The sequence below is a fragment of the Botryllus schlosseri genome, chromosome 15 (genome assembly GCF_051294905.1).
Source record: "Botryllus schlosseri isolate E-star chromosome 15, Bs_hap1, whole genome shotgun sequence".
In the NCBI taxonomy this organism is placed as follows: domain Eukaryota; kingdom Metazoa; phylum Chordata; class Ascidiacea; order Stolidobranchia; family Styelidae; genus Botryllus; species Botryllus schlosseri.
Genome location: NC_137250.1, coordinates 2119689 through 2134722, shown reverse-complemented (window position 1 = coordinate 2134722; position 15034 = coordinate 2119689). Strand labels below are relative to the sequence as shown.

Here is a 15034-nt window from a genome sequence, read left to right as displayed (position 1 = left end):
TCGAAGCGACAAGGAGCAGTCTATGGAATCTGACACCCACCTTGGCCTAGGCGATGTAAAGAGGAGGCATGCACACTGAATGAAGGTAAAGAAGATAGTATAGAAGAAAAATGCGACAAGAAATAGGGCGGCATGTCGATTACCAGTGAACCCGTCCCTGGGTGAACCCGTCCCGTGAACCCGTCCCTCGGTGAACCCGTCCCTCGATGAACTCGGCACCTCCGGCAACCCTAATATCCCCCTCCCCCAACCCTTATATCCCACCCCCGGCAACCCTAATATCCCACCTCCGGCAGCCCTAATATCCCACCTCCCCCAACCCTAATATCCCACCTCCACCAACCCTAATATCCCACCTCCGACAACCCTAATATCCCACCTCCGGCAACCCTAATATCCTACCCCAACCCTAATGTCCCGCCTCCAGCAACCCTAATATCCTAACCCTAACCCTAATATCCCACCTCCGGCAACCCTAATATCCTAACCCTAACACTAATATCCCACCTCCGGCAACCCTAATATCCCACCTCCCCAACCCTAATATCCCCCCTCCCCCAACCCTAGTATCCTACCCGAACCTAATGTCCCACTCCCCGAACCCTAATGTCTCCCCCGCCCCTACCCTACTCAACCCTAACACCCCACCTCAACCTACAGTTGCAATAACGAGCAGACCACGCGTGGTTGATATGTGAGCAATAACAATCGTTGGGATATATTTTTCATTTGAACAAGTCACACACAATATACAATGCGATAAGACCCAATGCGATGTCATGAACAGATACGAGGATGTCGAAGGTCGCACGTTCGCCCCTCACCAAGTCAATTCAAGAAGGAGCCGACCACGCAATCGTGATCACGTGATCTGATCACTCCGTGACTGCGTGATCTACGCATGCCCTGACCTCCTTACAAGATCGAAAAATCAGTTGATAATAACATTATTAGTTTGATAATTCATATTAATACTTGTTAATACACTTAATTTCAAAATTTCCCGAGGGCGGAATTCACCGAGGGCCGAGTTCATCGAGGGCCGGGTTCACCGAGGGACGGGTTCACCGAGGGACGGGTTCACGGGACGGGTTCACCGAGGGACGGGTTCACTGGCAACCGGCATGTCATGGGAAGCGAGATCGATAGGTCAGTCGTGGTCCGTGTTTTGACTCATTATCTTCAAAATTGGATCGCAGAAACATACATTTGATGGATAACTGGCAGATTGATACGTTTGTATTTCTTTTTCGATATTATGAACTCGTGTAAGGGTCGCATAGGTCGAATTTCGACACATCCTGTCACTTCCTATCTTGTCTTGTTTACGTTCACCCTATTTCTGAGAAGGGATTTCGATTTGGATTTTAAAAGGGGATTTTATTATTTTGTCGGATTTGGATCAGATTTAATATTGTTTTAAAGCTGGATGCAGATATGAAATCTCTAGTAATGTTTCATTTTCGTTGTACTTTTGAATTTATTCATCCCTACAGCGGATTTTTGTTAATATTTACAATGCTACGAAAGGAATTATGGATGTGAATTTTTAATTTAATTTGGATCTGGATATAAACAAAATGAATCCGTTCATCTCTGATTCACGCTCATCAGTCATCATATAATAACGCGCCATTCGCGACGACCAACCTATATACTTACAGGTTTAATATCATAGTGAAGTGAGGTTTGTGACTTATAGTTATGGATTCTTCCGAAGACAACAGTACAGGAATATTCGTTAATGTATTCACCAATCCTTTGAATATCTTTCTGCTGTCGGTGTGTGCGTATTTACTGTACAAGATCTTCAAGTCTGATGAGTCGGAGGTATGTGTTTTGCCTTGCTTATTTCTATCTGTTGAGAGCTCCGACTTTCCAGGTAAAGTATTGTATTACTTAGAAATTCAACTAGGAAGAATTTCAACTCGACTTATGTGACACTACCGTATGAGAAAACTCTTGTTAACTGTGGATCAAAGTTTACACTATCGTATATAGCTTTATTGTCACAGTGTGCAATGTTGAATTGAATTGTACGTAACGTATACAATACACATAACATACTTATATAATAATTTCAGGGTCTGAGCACTGAATCCGAACCTGCTGGCCTTCCGCCGATGAAGAGAAGAGATTTCACTGTCGCGGAATTGAGAGAATACGATGGGGTAAAAAATGAAAGGATACTTCTTTCTGTGAATGGAAAAGTTTTTGACGTTACCAACCGAGGGAAATCGTTTTATGGTCCAAGTAAGTAGTTGTATTTTAAATCTATTTTTCCAAATCCCCATTTGTTTTTATCGGAATAACTCTGTATGCAATGGAGCACTTGTGCAACATGGTATAAGTAACCCTAGATTATCAGGTTGTTACCGGGTAATTGAAAACATTTCTATACCTACCACTCCCCATTTTCACACACCAAAAATATATGTAGGCTAGTTATATAAATAGATATGTGATTTATTTCACTGGACAACAACCGGAGTGGAATTGGTGGCAATGGCACGCAGGATTTTCTGTTTAATTGCTTAATTATTCTATACAGAAAAGCTCTCATCACGCAGAATTTATTTTAAAAAATGGACCGAGATTCCATATAGGGACAACAATAGAGCTACAGTATCAATTGTGAATGAAAATCGAAATTTCAATACACCGTGTAAATTTAGTCATATAGCTGTTAGCCTGATAGGGAAAGGAAAACTAATTTCATTTTTGGGTAAAGCTAGCAGTTATCCAGGAAATACTTCAAGTATTTAATATTGAAATAATATAGCGTCTAGACTTGAGGTTATGATGCATTGATGTATTGATCAGAAACATGATAGGCTATCACTCTGCATCAATACAAAATAATAGATGTCAAAAAAGTATTGCTGATTATTAGTACCATACTACCAACTTATCATATCTACATGATGATAGGTGGAATATTTTCATCTCGAATAGATTGGCATAGAAGTGAACGATTAATAGATAGGAAGAAAATGTGATGAAATCAAGTGAACAAGTTTTTGAATGAAATTATTATCACTACTTTGGTAACCAAACCAGTGATTGTTTAGCTCTTTAGCCATCTGTTTGGACTAGCATTATGATGGTTTGTGCTAAATTATCAAATTTGTGTGTTTATGTTAATCAACGCCTTTATAACAATTTTGCTATACATATTCTAGTCGAAATACAAACAATTTCTAGGCCTACTGAATGAATACTAGTTGGCCCTCTAGTTTACCGGACCACGACTGACATATCCTATCGATCTCGCCCTCTGACACGTGTCATTTTTTGCCACCTATCATTTTATATTATCTTCTTACTTTTCATTCAGTGTGCATACCTCCTATTTTTCATCGCTTAGGCCAGGTGGGTGTCTGATTTCGAAGACTACTCCAAGTCGTTTCGACACCTTCCTATCTTTCGTTGTATCGCAATCTTTTGGTGTATTGAAATGATAAAATTTTTAGCAATAAATTGAATTGAATCCACAAAATATTTTACAGTAGAAGAAATTTTGAGGTATTTGACAAAGTCGTTCAAAATTGTTTCGAGCTCTAGATAAAAAGCAATTCAACCAATGTTTTCATAAGTCCGGCGGCAATTCATTTCCTCGCACATTCAAAAGTCGATATCATGAATCCATTACAACTATATCCGGTGAAATTTAGTAGAATGAGCCTGTATGTTAGGAAGTAGCATTTCATGCTTTCTTCAAATTTGTATAGTGTTTCTGAATTGCCGAGGTTGTTAGTCACAAAAACGAAACAATGAGAGCCATCGGTGTCTGTGTCGTATTTCTAAATTTGTTCTAAGACTTTGTCATATTATTCATTTTAAAAATTACTGTCCATCATAAAACCTACTTGAATGCTGAATGAATGTGAATCACCCAGCGAATTACCATATTGAGTTATTCTAAATTGTTCCAGAACCATACAATAATGACTGTCCGTTACATCAGTTAGTGTTACACTGGTCAACAAAGTGAAAAAAAAAACTTTATCAGAACATGTAGGAGCAAAATCTGGGGTTTTTAAAGTTGCTGATTACGAATATAACATTACATTTACCAGATTGTGTCTGGTTTAGAAGATACTTACTTCTACCCCTTAATAAGCACAAATTACTGTGTACCCCAGGAATATTTCACTTAGTAGGAAGTAAATCGTAGCTTTTCATACTGTACAATGTACAGTGTACATGAATAGACAATTGATTATAATAATGAAGAACCATCATGTGATTCTTTTTTTGTAATTTTTTTGCACAAAGGAAATATACATTCTCCTATACCAATTGGTAATTCTACCAAGATAAAGAAGAGTAAGCTATGGAGCTATGTAAATTTGTTCTTGGAAAGCTTAGTTACAATGATCGTATGTGGCTCATCAATGTTGACTTTTAAATGGTCTATTCACCTTCTACATTATATCTGTCGAATTCATTGACGATAATAAATCTGATACCCCTGGAAGTTTAAGATGTTGCTGTATCATGTCTTCAGTGTGTACAAATTACAATTCGATAGAATTTATGAACTTAATATTGGCACTGAGCAGCTTAGCTTTTTTTTTTTATCTAGCCCATATATAGCGAGAATGTAAGATTTTAGTCCGTATGACCCCATATGTTATTTCCAAAACAAGAGCCAATCTGAAAAAAAAAAGGCCACTTTTGCAATCAGTGCCCTTCGGAACCCCCAAACAACTCTTACTTTCCCTGTCTAAAAATATGTGTTGACCAGTGTGATCAATTGTAATTTAACCATAAGATTTTCGGAATCGGTGCTAGAATTCTATTATACTTGTTTACAGGATTGCATATCATATTCTTGTGAGATTTATCGCCTCAAGCAATGATGTTGTGTTATTAGGAGATGTTCTGATTCCAAATGTCGAACTATGCTTCTATTGAGCAGACTGTGCTTATGGGATCTTCGCTGGGCGCGACGCCTCGAGGGGCCTTGCCCTGTTCCGCCTCGATAAAGAAGTTATCAAGGATGGGTACGACGATCTGTCTGATTTGGAGCCTTCGGATATGGAGAGTGTTAAGGAGTGGGAGATGCAATTTATGGGTGAGTGGCTATTTGAAATATGGGTTGCGCTATGGTGGTTGCCCACATCTCGGGATTTATACCGACATAAACTGAAACGGGGGCTTTGGTATCTTGATATATAATAGTGTGAAGTGTGATTGGTTACAATTACTGTCAAACATGTAATTGAATAATCGAAATTCTACTTCAGTAGAGAGGTGCTCTTTGACAACCATAGCGACCTAATTAGTAAGAATCGCAAACTATTCATGTTTCATTCATGTTATGTGGTAAAATACCCTTTAATTAAAAAAATAAATATTCCTAAGATTAGTCTATGTTGTAGCACAATTTACCAAGTTTTCTTTTTGCTACTGAAATATGGAAAACGGTTAAACATGGCTGAAGTATCTAGTTAACGAGGCACGCATAGCACCCCTATGTAAATAGGACTAATTATTGTATGTTGTGCTTATCAGGTTTCAATAACAATGTATGTACTGTAATTGAAATTGAAATTCGGCAAAAAGTTTGTCAAATTACAGTAAAATTACATGAAAAATGTATATAATAATTACATTCAGTTTTATTACAAATTATAATTATCCAACTCTGGAGACTGGAGTAGACAATGGACATGCACGACACTAGGCCTATAAAATGGGTTACAAGGTGTAAAACGTCAAATGATAAGTTTACCGACAGCGCAAGCTGTACGACACCAATGAAATGCATATTGCAAAAACATGAACGATTTGGATTATTTTTTGACCTAACGCTACAATTTTGACACTATTTTGACTGTTTTCGACATGTCAAAAATAATCGCCCATGTATTATGTTTTAACGCAGAAAAATACGACTATGTCGGGCGGCTCTTAAAGGATGGCGAGGAGCCCACCGATTATTCTGATGAGGAGGAGACAGGCGACGAACAGAAACAGAAATCAAAGGACGATTGAAGTCCTCTACGGGACCGATTGGTTCTGTGACACCGACGGCTTCTTTGACACCCACGATCAACATCAGCAACGCTGAAAATACAAAAGATCAGCGAAGGAATGATGTTTTAAGTGTACTGTGCTTTTAATTGGCAATTGCGATCTCTTGATTAATATGTATGAGGCTCCGCGCCGATTTCTTAACTATCTTGAGTTCTAAGCTTGCCGCAATGTTGTGTTGCAATCCGAGCTGTGTCGGTCGAATTTCTGCCAATTAGTGCGTATCATGGCACGTCAATTTCCTTCAGTAACCTTGTTACCCGATTCACGTTTTGTGATTTATTCAGATTTTTGTTTTGTTTAACTAGTTGATAATAATACCAATCGCAACCTATTTTTGAGGAAGTGCCTTGGTCTGTAGCTGTTTAACTCCCTGCCAAGTGTTTTCTGTCAGCAATATTTGCTTTAAAATTGTATTGTAGTCTATAGTTGCATTGCTCTTAATTCAATGTGATAATATAAAAGTGTTTTTCGGAGATATCATGTTTTATTTTATAGATAGAGAAAAACAGGAAACGGATTGCTTTGACCAGTGGTTTGGACCTTTTTTCCTGCAGTGCCCCTTTTCAAAAATTGTCCAAGTTTGGCGCCCCGCCACCTGTTTCACGGACGGTAGTAAAAACAGGGGAAAGAGTTTAGAGTCTGGTCGGTTTTTTCGAGTTGGGACTTTGCTATTAGAAATAGCGCGAATCTCGGCCGAGGACCACTCGACTAATTAACGCTATAATAATGGTAGCCTACGTGCTATATTCTGGATCAAATCAAGGTTGTCATAAGGCTTATACCTTCGAATTAGGGATCATATAAATCAGAAGATTGCTAGCTTTTCGTACAGACCAATATGAGGCCTCTAGGACGGACACAAATTAAGATATGATCGTATGAAGTTGTTCAACTTGAGATTTTAAAAGGGTTAACGGAGCAGTGAAACCACGTTTGATCGTAGTGCAATAACAGCGTTTGATGTTTTACAGTGGTTAGTAAATGCAAAGCTACTTGATTCGACACCATATTTATGCTCGTGTCTGAAACTATCTGACCATTGGAGTTTCAATTGCGAGCTGTGTGAGGCAAGCTTCTCAAAGCTCAAACTGATTAAGTCTTATTTACGTTCTACCATGAATGATGATCGGTTATCAGCTCTATCCATTCTGTCTATAAAAAGAGACTACGTTCAAAAACTTGAATTTGAGGATATTATCGCTGATTATGCTTTGAGGCGGCTATTGATTTTCTATTTGCACAATACATATATATATATATCGTCTTTCAATTAAATAAAAGGGCAAAAGAAAACAGGAAACAAACGAACATCAAGATAATGAGTTTTCGGCCCTTATTAAGCGCCTCCATCGTGGGCGGTCGTGGGCGTCTTCGAGCGATAGCCCGCGTTGCGCTAGCTCGGTCTCTATTGTTGAGCGCCATGTGGTTCTATTCCAGCCACCTCTGCGCCATGGCTCCGTCGGAATGTGGTTGATGATGGCGGCGGCTGGTTGATCGTCTTGATGCCGCACCAGATGACCGATTAAGCGTAAGCGTCGTTCAGCAGCCAGCAAATGGCATGGGACTGTTTTTGTTAGTTTGCGCAGAGCATTGGTGGATATGTGCTCCGGGTGGTGGATGCCGAGTGCGTAGCGGAGGAGTGCATCGTAGTTGGCGTTGAGTGTCTTAGCCAGCTTTTCTGTCAGCGTGAGTGCTTCTATTCCGTAGAGAAGAACCTGCTCGACAGTGGCACGGAAGATGCGGGTCTTGAGCTGGGTTGAGGCACTTGAGTGGAAGAGGCTATGTAGCCGTCTTGCCGCGCCCCAGGCCTTTGCTCGCCTCGCCTTGAGCGCTTTTCCAGAGTCAGCGACGTCAATACCGAGATATACAAAACTCGTTACATACTTGAGATCGATATCTCCCAGTTGAATTGGTGTCGCGTTCGCCGGTAGAGCTGGTATGGCCAGAACCTCAGTCTTCTTAGCGTTGATCTGGAGGCCAACAAGAGCGGCGGCGGCCTCTAGCTGGTTAACGAGACGCTGTGCCGATGCGGTGTTCGGGGCAAGCAGGGCTAGGTCGTCTGCGTAGGCAAGAATACCTACGTGGATTGCCTCGCGAATCGTACGCGTGCGCGTTCCTTGCCGTGGCCGCCATTCGAAGAAGTTCGTAGTATCCGGGAAGGCCGTTCGCAGCACGAAGTCAAGGATGACCACAAACAAGAATGGTGCCAGGGTGTCACCTTGAAGCACACCAGCCGAAGTGTTGAAATCTCCGCTTGGGCCGTCATCTGTTCGGACTCGCGCTCGTGTGTCAGTGTAGAGGGCCATAATGGCGTACGTTATCACCTCAGGAATTCCATAGAATCTGAGGATCTCCGCCATGGCTGGGCGCGAGACCGAGTCGAAGGCTTTCGCGAAATCAACGAAAACGGCCACAACATTCTTTTTGTGTGAGCGGCAGGTGTCAATGATTGTGCGCAGTGCCAGGATGTGCTCTGTTGTACCGCGGGATGGTCGAAATCCATTCTGAGCATTCAGGAGCTTGGTAGAGAGTTGCTCACGTATGCGAAGGAGCAGTACTCGGTCGAACAGCTTGGCAGCGGTCTGCATCAGGGAGATGCCTCTGTAGTTCGCTGGGTCACTCGCAGCGCCTTTCTTGTAGATAGGGACGATTTCGCTCTCGAGCCACTCGGGGGGCACCGGGCCGCCTTCGAGGACGCCATTCATGACGTCGAGGAGCACAGGTGCAACGCCCGAGGTGTAAGCAGCCGTTGGGATGCCGTCCGTGCCGGTGGCCTTGAATTGTGGTACTCCACTCATGGCTGTCTTGAGCTCACCTAGCGTGATCAGGGTTGTATTGATCGCTAGAGGATTTGCTGCTAGTGAAGGCGGTGCAACGAGCACATCGATGTCCGGTGCAGGTGTAGATAACAGGGTCTCGAAGTGTGCTGCGAGGTCTTCCGTACAGGCCTTCACGCGGGTCCTCTTGAAGCCAACTAATTCCCCGATAGCTTTCCAGGCTGCTCTTGATCGGCCTGCTTCCAACTCATTTTCCACGGAAAGGGCAATGGCTTCGACTCGTTCCTTGCGAGCTGCGTCGTAAACGTTTGTTAAGTATAGAGCTGCCTCGTTGGCATCACTATGTGCGTCCAGTGTTCCAGAGGTGTACGCAGCACGTCTGAGAGTCTTGAGGTTGCGGCGCGCACTGAGCACTGTCGGGTCGGATTCCCAGGCTAATCTTGGCCGTGGTTTGCTACGGGCCTCACCGAGCGTTTCACGGGCGGCATCCTTGACTGCTGCTACAAGTGGCGCAAAGTCGGTCGGCATAGCATTTTGGATCTCGAGGGCGCGGAGTGTGTGCGTGGTAAAGGCATTCATCCTATTTGCGTCCTTAAGATCGAACCAATTTGGTAGGGGCTCTTTCGGTGTGCGCTTCGAGACGAACACAATACAATCGTTCTCTATTTCCTGTCTTTATTATTTTTGGCCTTATTAACGTTGAGACGGTGAGGCTGAGACGCAGCATATTGTTTGTAATTATTTTTATTGACAAGGTTGCTTGAACATGAATCTGTGTCGAAATTTGCTGCGGTCTACTTAGGGGAGGGGGGCGGCATTTTAGGCGAGAGCCAGGGGCGGCAGCATATGCTGCTACGCCAGTGTCTCTTCCACTACTCTGTTTGTTATATCAAGTTTCCCGTCCATACATTGCTCACCTGTAGAACAAATTCCACCTTATTGCATTTTTATTGTGTTGGTAGGTTATAGATTTGCACGGTTGACAAATAAAGATTATATATCTCTCTCTCTTGCAACATCAGGAAGTGAAGCATCACTAAATCCGGGAAATCCCCGTCGCTATAGCGGCGCGTCACTATTGTAATCGCACCGTTAGTTGTAGGTCGCGGGGGTCGGCAAGTATATTGCGAGCCTCCCATACTGGGATGTAAACGCATGAATCAAGCATTTTACTGCCGCAAAATAAATCAAGAAGCTGAACGCAAGATTATCCATCTTCAAATGCTATGATAGCCGGAGACCATGTCTCTGAAAACTCAAATTAACGGTTACACTGCATGGATCAATTTGCGCCTCGTGCCGTACGGATCACTTTTGAGTAATGTTCTCACCGACCTGTTGAAAGGAAACCATCTGCAGCAACTTCTCCACAGCTTGACGGGGAAGACGTCGAAGAAAATCCAATCATTAGACGGCTTGACTCAGCAACAGAAAGTGACCAGAATAGAATGGTTCGTGGAAGAACTCAAGAAGTCCGAAGTTCTGCCGGATAATGTGAAAATAAACGCTCGATCGGTGGCGTCAAAAATCGCGCCGCACGTTTTTGACTTGCTATGGAGGCTAGTATCGCATGATATTTGGTTTACATGGGAGAGAATGGAGTTTCTGCAAATTGACGACATCAAAACACTTGTGGAAACAAAATTTGACTGGACACCTGAGCCACCTCCAAAGAAGAAAAAAAGAAGGGTGCGTAAAACTGATGATTCATTGTTTGCTGGTTTCGGTGCGTCTTCCATCGATGTAGTTGAAGATTCTCCGTCTCCTGATGATCTGGATGGTTACGATCCATATCCTGGAAGTGATGTAATGAAAAGTTTTAAAGCAAACAGACCTAAAGGCGGTTGGTACAGTTACCCATCTCCAGACGACTGTATTTTGGATATGATCAACTCCCAGCTGAAACGTGTTTCGGAAGGCCGAAAACTAGAGGTACACAGTCTCGATGATTTGGTGGAAATCAGAGTTCTGTGCGGACTTGTAAACTCTTTCGTACCAGACACCTTCACTACCGAGGTGCTACTCAATGACAGATGGACCATAAACTTGGCTTTGGACACGATAGGAAAAATGCTACGCGCCTCCAATCCTCTTGAATCAACAGACATATCAGAAGCTGATCCCAAGGCGTTGAGCTCGTTTTTGTGTTTCTTTTTCATGTGCAGCTACAGATTGAATCAATCAAAAGCCGTAGTCAACCGATTGAAAGAACTGAAACTTTTAATTCGAGAAGAGGAATCGGAGATTAGGAAATTCCCAGAAGAAATAGCTTCGATGCTGGACCTACGTCGGAAGAAACAACTCGAAGCCTCCCTCGAAGATAACCGCCGCGAACAAGAGATTATCGAAGACAGCTACGACATGGAATATATCCACGACTGGCTGGATTATGTAAAACAAATTCAGACCGACACGAGGAATGTTATTTCGGAAAAAATGAAATCACGGTTTGATGTAGTGCACATTCCAAGCCACATGACGATCAATGATTTATGTATGGCTTTCGCCATCAACTTACAACTGACTCAAGGTAACGGATTCTTTAGAGCTTTCGAACATGAAACCTGCACGCCAGACAGACGCATCGTACTGAGAGACAAAAAATCCGGGGAATTTCTGGATGATTTTACTGGCGCGCCCGGGTCTAAAAATGTAAGATCCATCCTAGGGTTGCCGGACAATGAAATGATCATACTCGAACCCGAGAAATACTATGACAAGTACGAAATTTACATCGAGAGTATGTCCAGAAACAAAACGTTGCACGCTGGCTCCACCTTTCTGTATCAAATCTTTCCCGGTAGCACCGCGAGATGGCAGAGAATGTTTTTCAAGGCGATTAAAGAGGGCGACAAGCAGATAGTCGAAAAAATGGTCATCTTCTTCGAAAAGTCTCATCCAGATTTTATCTCGGCGAAAGACTCTCACTACGGCAACACAGTCCTTCACGTCGCGGCTAAATACGGACATTTTGACATCTGCCGTTTTCTGCTTCAAAGAGGCAGCTCTGTGAATATCAGAAACTCTTCCGGATGTACGCCTTTGTTTTTCGCGGCGGAAGCGTTGCATAAATCAGTGTGTAAACTACTGATCGAGTGGGGTTGTAATGTGAACGCGAAAAACGCGCGATGCCAGCGTGCGTTAGAAGTCATGAGGAACGAGGAAATGCAAGCGTCTCTCGAACGAACCGGAAAGAATTGGATTGCCGCCGTGCCTGACATTGTGGACGGAAACTTGGATGTACTGTCTCGGATCGTTAAAGATCACATGTTAGGAATCGACGAAATGGCTGACCTCGAATCGCGATGTGTGTTAGGCAGTACCTTGCTTCACACGGCTGTACATTTTTCGCACGTTGAAACCGTAGAGCGACTACTGAAACTGCGCGCTGATGTTAACCTACGCGATTATCAAGGCGCTGTGCCTCTCCATCGAGCAAGGACTTTGGAAATTGTACGGCTTTTGCTCGAGAGTAACGCTGTCATCGAAGCAGTTGATAATGAAGGTAACACGCCGCTGCATGTGTTCTGTTACGGTGAAGAAGGCACTGCATCTTTTTTGAAAGGAATATCGTATTTAATCGAGGAAGGCGCCGATGTACTTTGCAGAAATACAAGGCAACTGATGCCGATACATTGCGCCGCGATGCAAGGCCGAAAAGACGTGATTCAGCTGCTTCTCGAGACAGACGAAGCACCAATAAGAGGAGAAATTCAGAAAGAAAAGAAAGGGCCGCCCAGTCTGCCATACTTAGCCATCGCGGGTGATCATTTAGAGTGCGCCGAATGGACGATAGACAACGGATTTGCGTTTAAAACCGAAGAAACAGACCGCGTACTGTACAAGATACTAACCCAAGAGCTACTAGTGGACGATCGCGCTGCCTGTACACAGTTCTTACTAGACAATAACGCTTCGATAAGGCTGAAGTACGAAGGAGGTAACAAATGTCTGCATCTCGCAGTGCAGATGACAGGACCTACCGACGTGCTCGAGATACTCTTGGAAGAAGGCGCTGACGTACATGCAGTCAACCAAAACCTAGAGACTGCGTTGTTTTACGCCGCCAGAAATCAAAACTTTTTCGCCGCTAGTCTTTTGTTGGAGAAAGGTGCTAGTTTCAAGACAAAAAATATATCCGGTCTCACTCCTCTCGATTACATATCCGATTTTGACGAATGGATCAGATGCGATTACTTTGGTGAAGAAGTAATCGCTCGGTTGAAGGCGTATCAACTCAAACACGAAAGGGAATTGGTCCGGTTGATAACGAAGAGGATTCACACGGACGCGAAGCCGGCGAAAAGACGCGCCAAGCAGAGAAATGAGGAATTAGGGATCGCGCTCATGAAAAACCCATCCATGATATCCAACCGGGTGTTGGAGCATTTCCGTGCCAGACTGAAACTCAACAGTCCAGACGTCCCCAGCCGACCGGTCACCGCGACCGAATTCATACCGCGTCCGCATTTTCTGGCGAAAAGCCTTATCGAACCGGTGGCGTCGAATGGCATGATATCAACGGCCTCTACATACCAGCAAAGTCCAACCCCGCGATCGCTCGTGCGCGTTAAAATCACAAGAAGTTTATCCCTACCGCCTATTGTGCAGAATAGTAGTAGCGAGCTTTTCAGAGCCCTGCCCGACTCCAGCCAAACCAGATAACAAATACCATGCAGTATTGTCGGCTGTTGTACAATGTTGAATGTGAATTACTAGGTTACATTATCCAGCTGCCAATTGATTGAGTTGTAACAGTGCCCTCACTTCCATATATATATATCTATTTTCTGTAATATCTAAATTTTACTTCCTCTTCGATTCCACCACATCAAACCATGTAAATACACCGTTTTATCATGTAAATTTTGAAAATGTCATCCACAGTGTGATCATAATTCGGTTTCTGACACAATACCTTACTTATTCACTGCAATACTATCATAATACCTTGACCAATGCCAGCCGTGTTTACATTATGCTCCGAAGCTGAAATCTTACTGTCCAACCGCCCCACTGTCCAATCTATTTTACCTATTTCATTTTAGACCAGTTAATTGCAACATCAAGATGTTACCTTTACGATTTATGATATTGCTACCGTGCCAAAGTACCGAGAACTGTACCTCTTTCTCATGTAAATGCAAATAAACAAAGGCGAACTACTGTACAGTATTCTATGTATGTGAAAACTAGAGGTCGACCGATATTGATTTTTACAGGCCGATACCGATATATCAGCCACTCACAAGGCTGATACCGATATCATAGGCCGATATTAATATGGACTAAGCAGAGAACAATTTCACCAAAAATATTATATATTAGGCAAGATGGCACTTGTTCATGCCACAGAAAGCTGAACAACAGACGAGAAAACTGAAATTGAAAAGAATTATTGCTTAATTGTGCACATTCGATGAAATTTGGGATAACCAAAAAAGCAAAATATGATACAGAATTGCAGATCAGTTCAGAAAAGATAGATTGTAATGCAGGAAGCATAGTTTCTCTGCATGCTCACCCAGCTAAACTCGTCCTGCAAGGGTAAATCTGTCATATAATGCCCTTTGCGTCGTCGATTTCTTGAGATTGAAAACACGGAGCATTGAATTTCCGAAATTTTTGAATGTTTTTTAAATATAATATATCGGCCGCGATATCGGCCTTCATTAGCCGATACCGATAATCGGGAAAGCTCTAAATATCGGCCTCGATAATCGGCCATGTCGATAATCGGTCGACCTCTAGTGAAAACACATCGAGTGTAGCAGAACACGAGTCGGAATTGGAATGACACAAAAATCAGAACATTCTCAAAAGCACAGGAAATCTAATGTACCGGCTAACTGTAAATCTTTGGTGCTGTTTTTAATGGATGTTTCTATCACCTCACTGATGATGCTCTATGACGGGAGTTTTTCAACCTGGGTGGGTGCCATCAGCCTTTTTCATTCTTTGGTGCTGTTTGCGATGTATGTTTCTATCACATCAGTGACGTGCTCTTAGTCTCTATGACGAGTTTTTCAACTTGGGTGGGTGACATGAGTTTTTTTCATCTTCAAGTCCAACCCACTATAACTCGAGTCATTTTTTTCAAGTGCGTAAAATGACTCAACTCGAGTCAAATTTTGTATTGATTCGACCTATACCCGAGTCATCGTGCATGACTCGAGACTAGGACGGCGTTAGACAGACATCTCATTGTAACT

General features: G+C 42.9%; 2 protein-coding genes and 1 long non-coding RNA gene across 3 annotated transcripts; all 3 read left to right on the top strand.

Annotated features, from left to right (window-relative positions):
- The first annotated feature begins 1619 nt into the window (after positions 1 to 1619).
- On the top strand, positions 1620 to 6520 carry LOC145457020 (membrane-associated progesterone receptor component 1-like). Its single transcript, XM_080335179.1, has 4 exons — positions 1620 to 1830; positions 2085 to 2253; positions 4925 to 5080; positions 5894 to 6520. Exons 1-4 carry the CDS (start codon positions 1705 to 1707, stop codon positions 6001 to 6003), a joined length of 561 nt encoding a protein of 186 aa, XP_080191305.1. The 5' UTR covers positions 1620 to 1704; the 3' UTR covers positions 6004 to 6520.
- On the top strand, positions 2260 to 3617 carry LOC145457031 (uncharacterized). The gene is made up of 2 exons (XR_013920767.1): positions 2260 to 2490; positions 2621 to 3617. It is a non-coding gene; the product is annotated as an uncharacterized LOC145457031 (long non-coding RNA).
- A 3376-nt stretch (positions 6521 to 9896) lies between the features above and the next one.
- Positions 9897 to 13992, top strand: LOC145457000 (uncharacterized). The gene has a single exon (XM_080335149.1). It carries the CDS (start codon positions 10065 to 10067, stop codon positions 13485 to 13487), a length of 3423 nt encoding a protein of 1140 aa, XP_080191275.1. The 5' UTR covers positions 9897 to 10064; the 3' UTR covers positions 13488 to 13992.
- The last annotated feature ends 1042 nt before the right edge of the window (positions 13993 to 15034 follow it).

Coding starts and splice junctions, on each gene's coding strand:
- LOC145457020 (XM_080335179.1), top strand. CDS start 1,705: ATGGATTCTTCCGAAGACAACAGTACAGGAATATTCGTTAATGTATTC. Junction 2,254..4,924: donor GAAATCGTTTTATGGTCCAA/GTAAGTAGTTGT, acceptor TCTATTGAGCAG/ACTGTGCTTATGGGATCTTC. Junction 5,081..5,893: donor GTGGGAGATGCAATTTATGG/GTGAGTGGCTAT, acceptor GTTTTAACGCAG/AAAAATACGACTATGTCGGG.
- LOC145457000 (XM_080335149.1), top strand. CDS start 10,065: ATGTCTCTGAAAACTCAAATTAACGGTTACACTGCATGGATCAATTTG.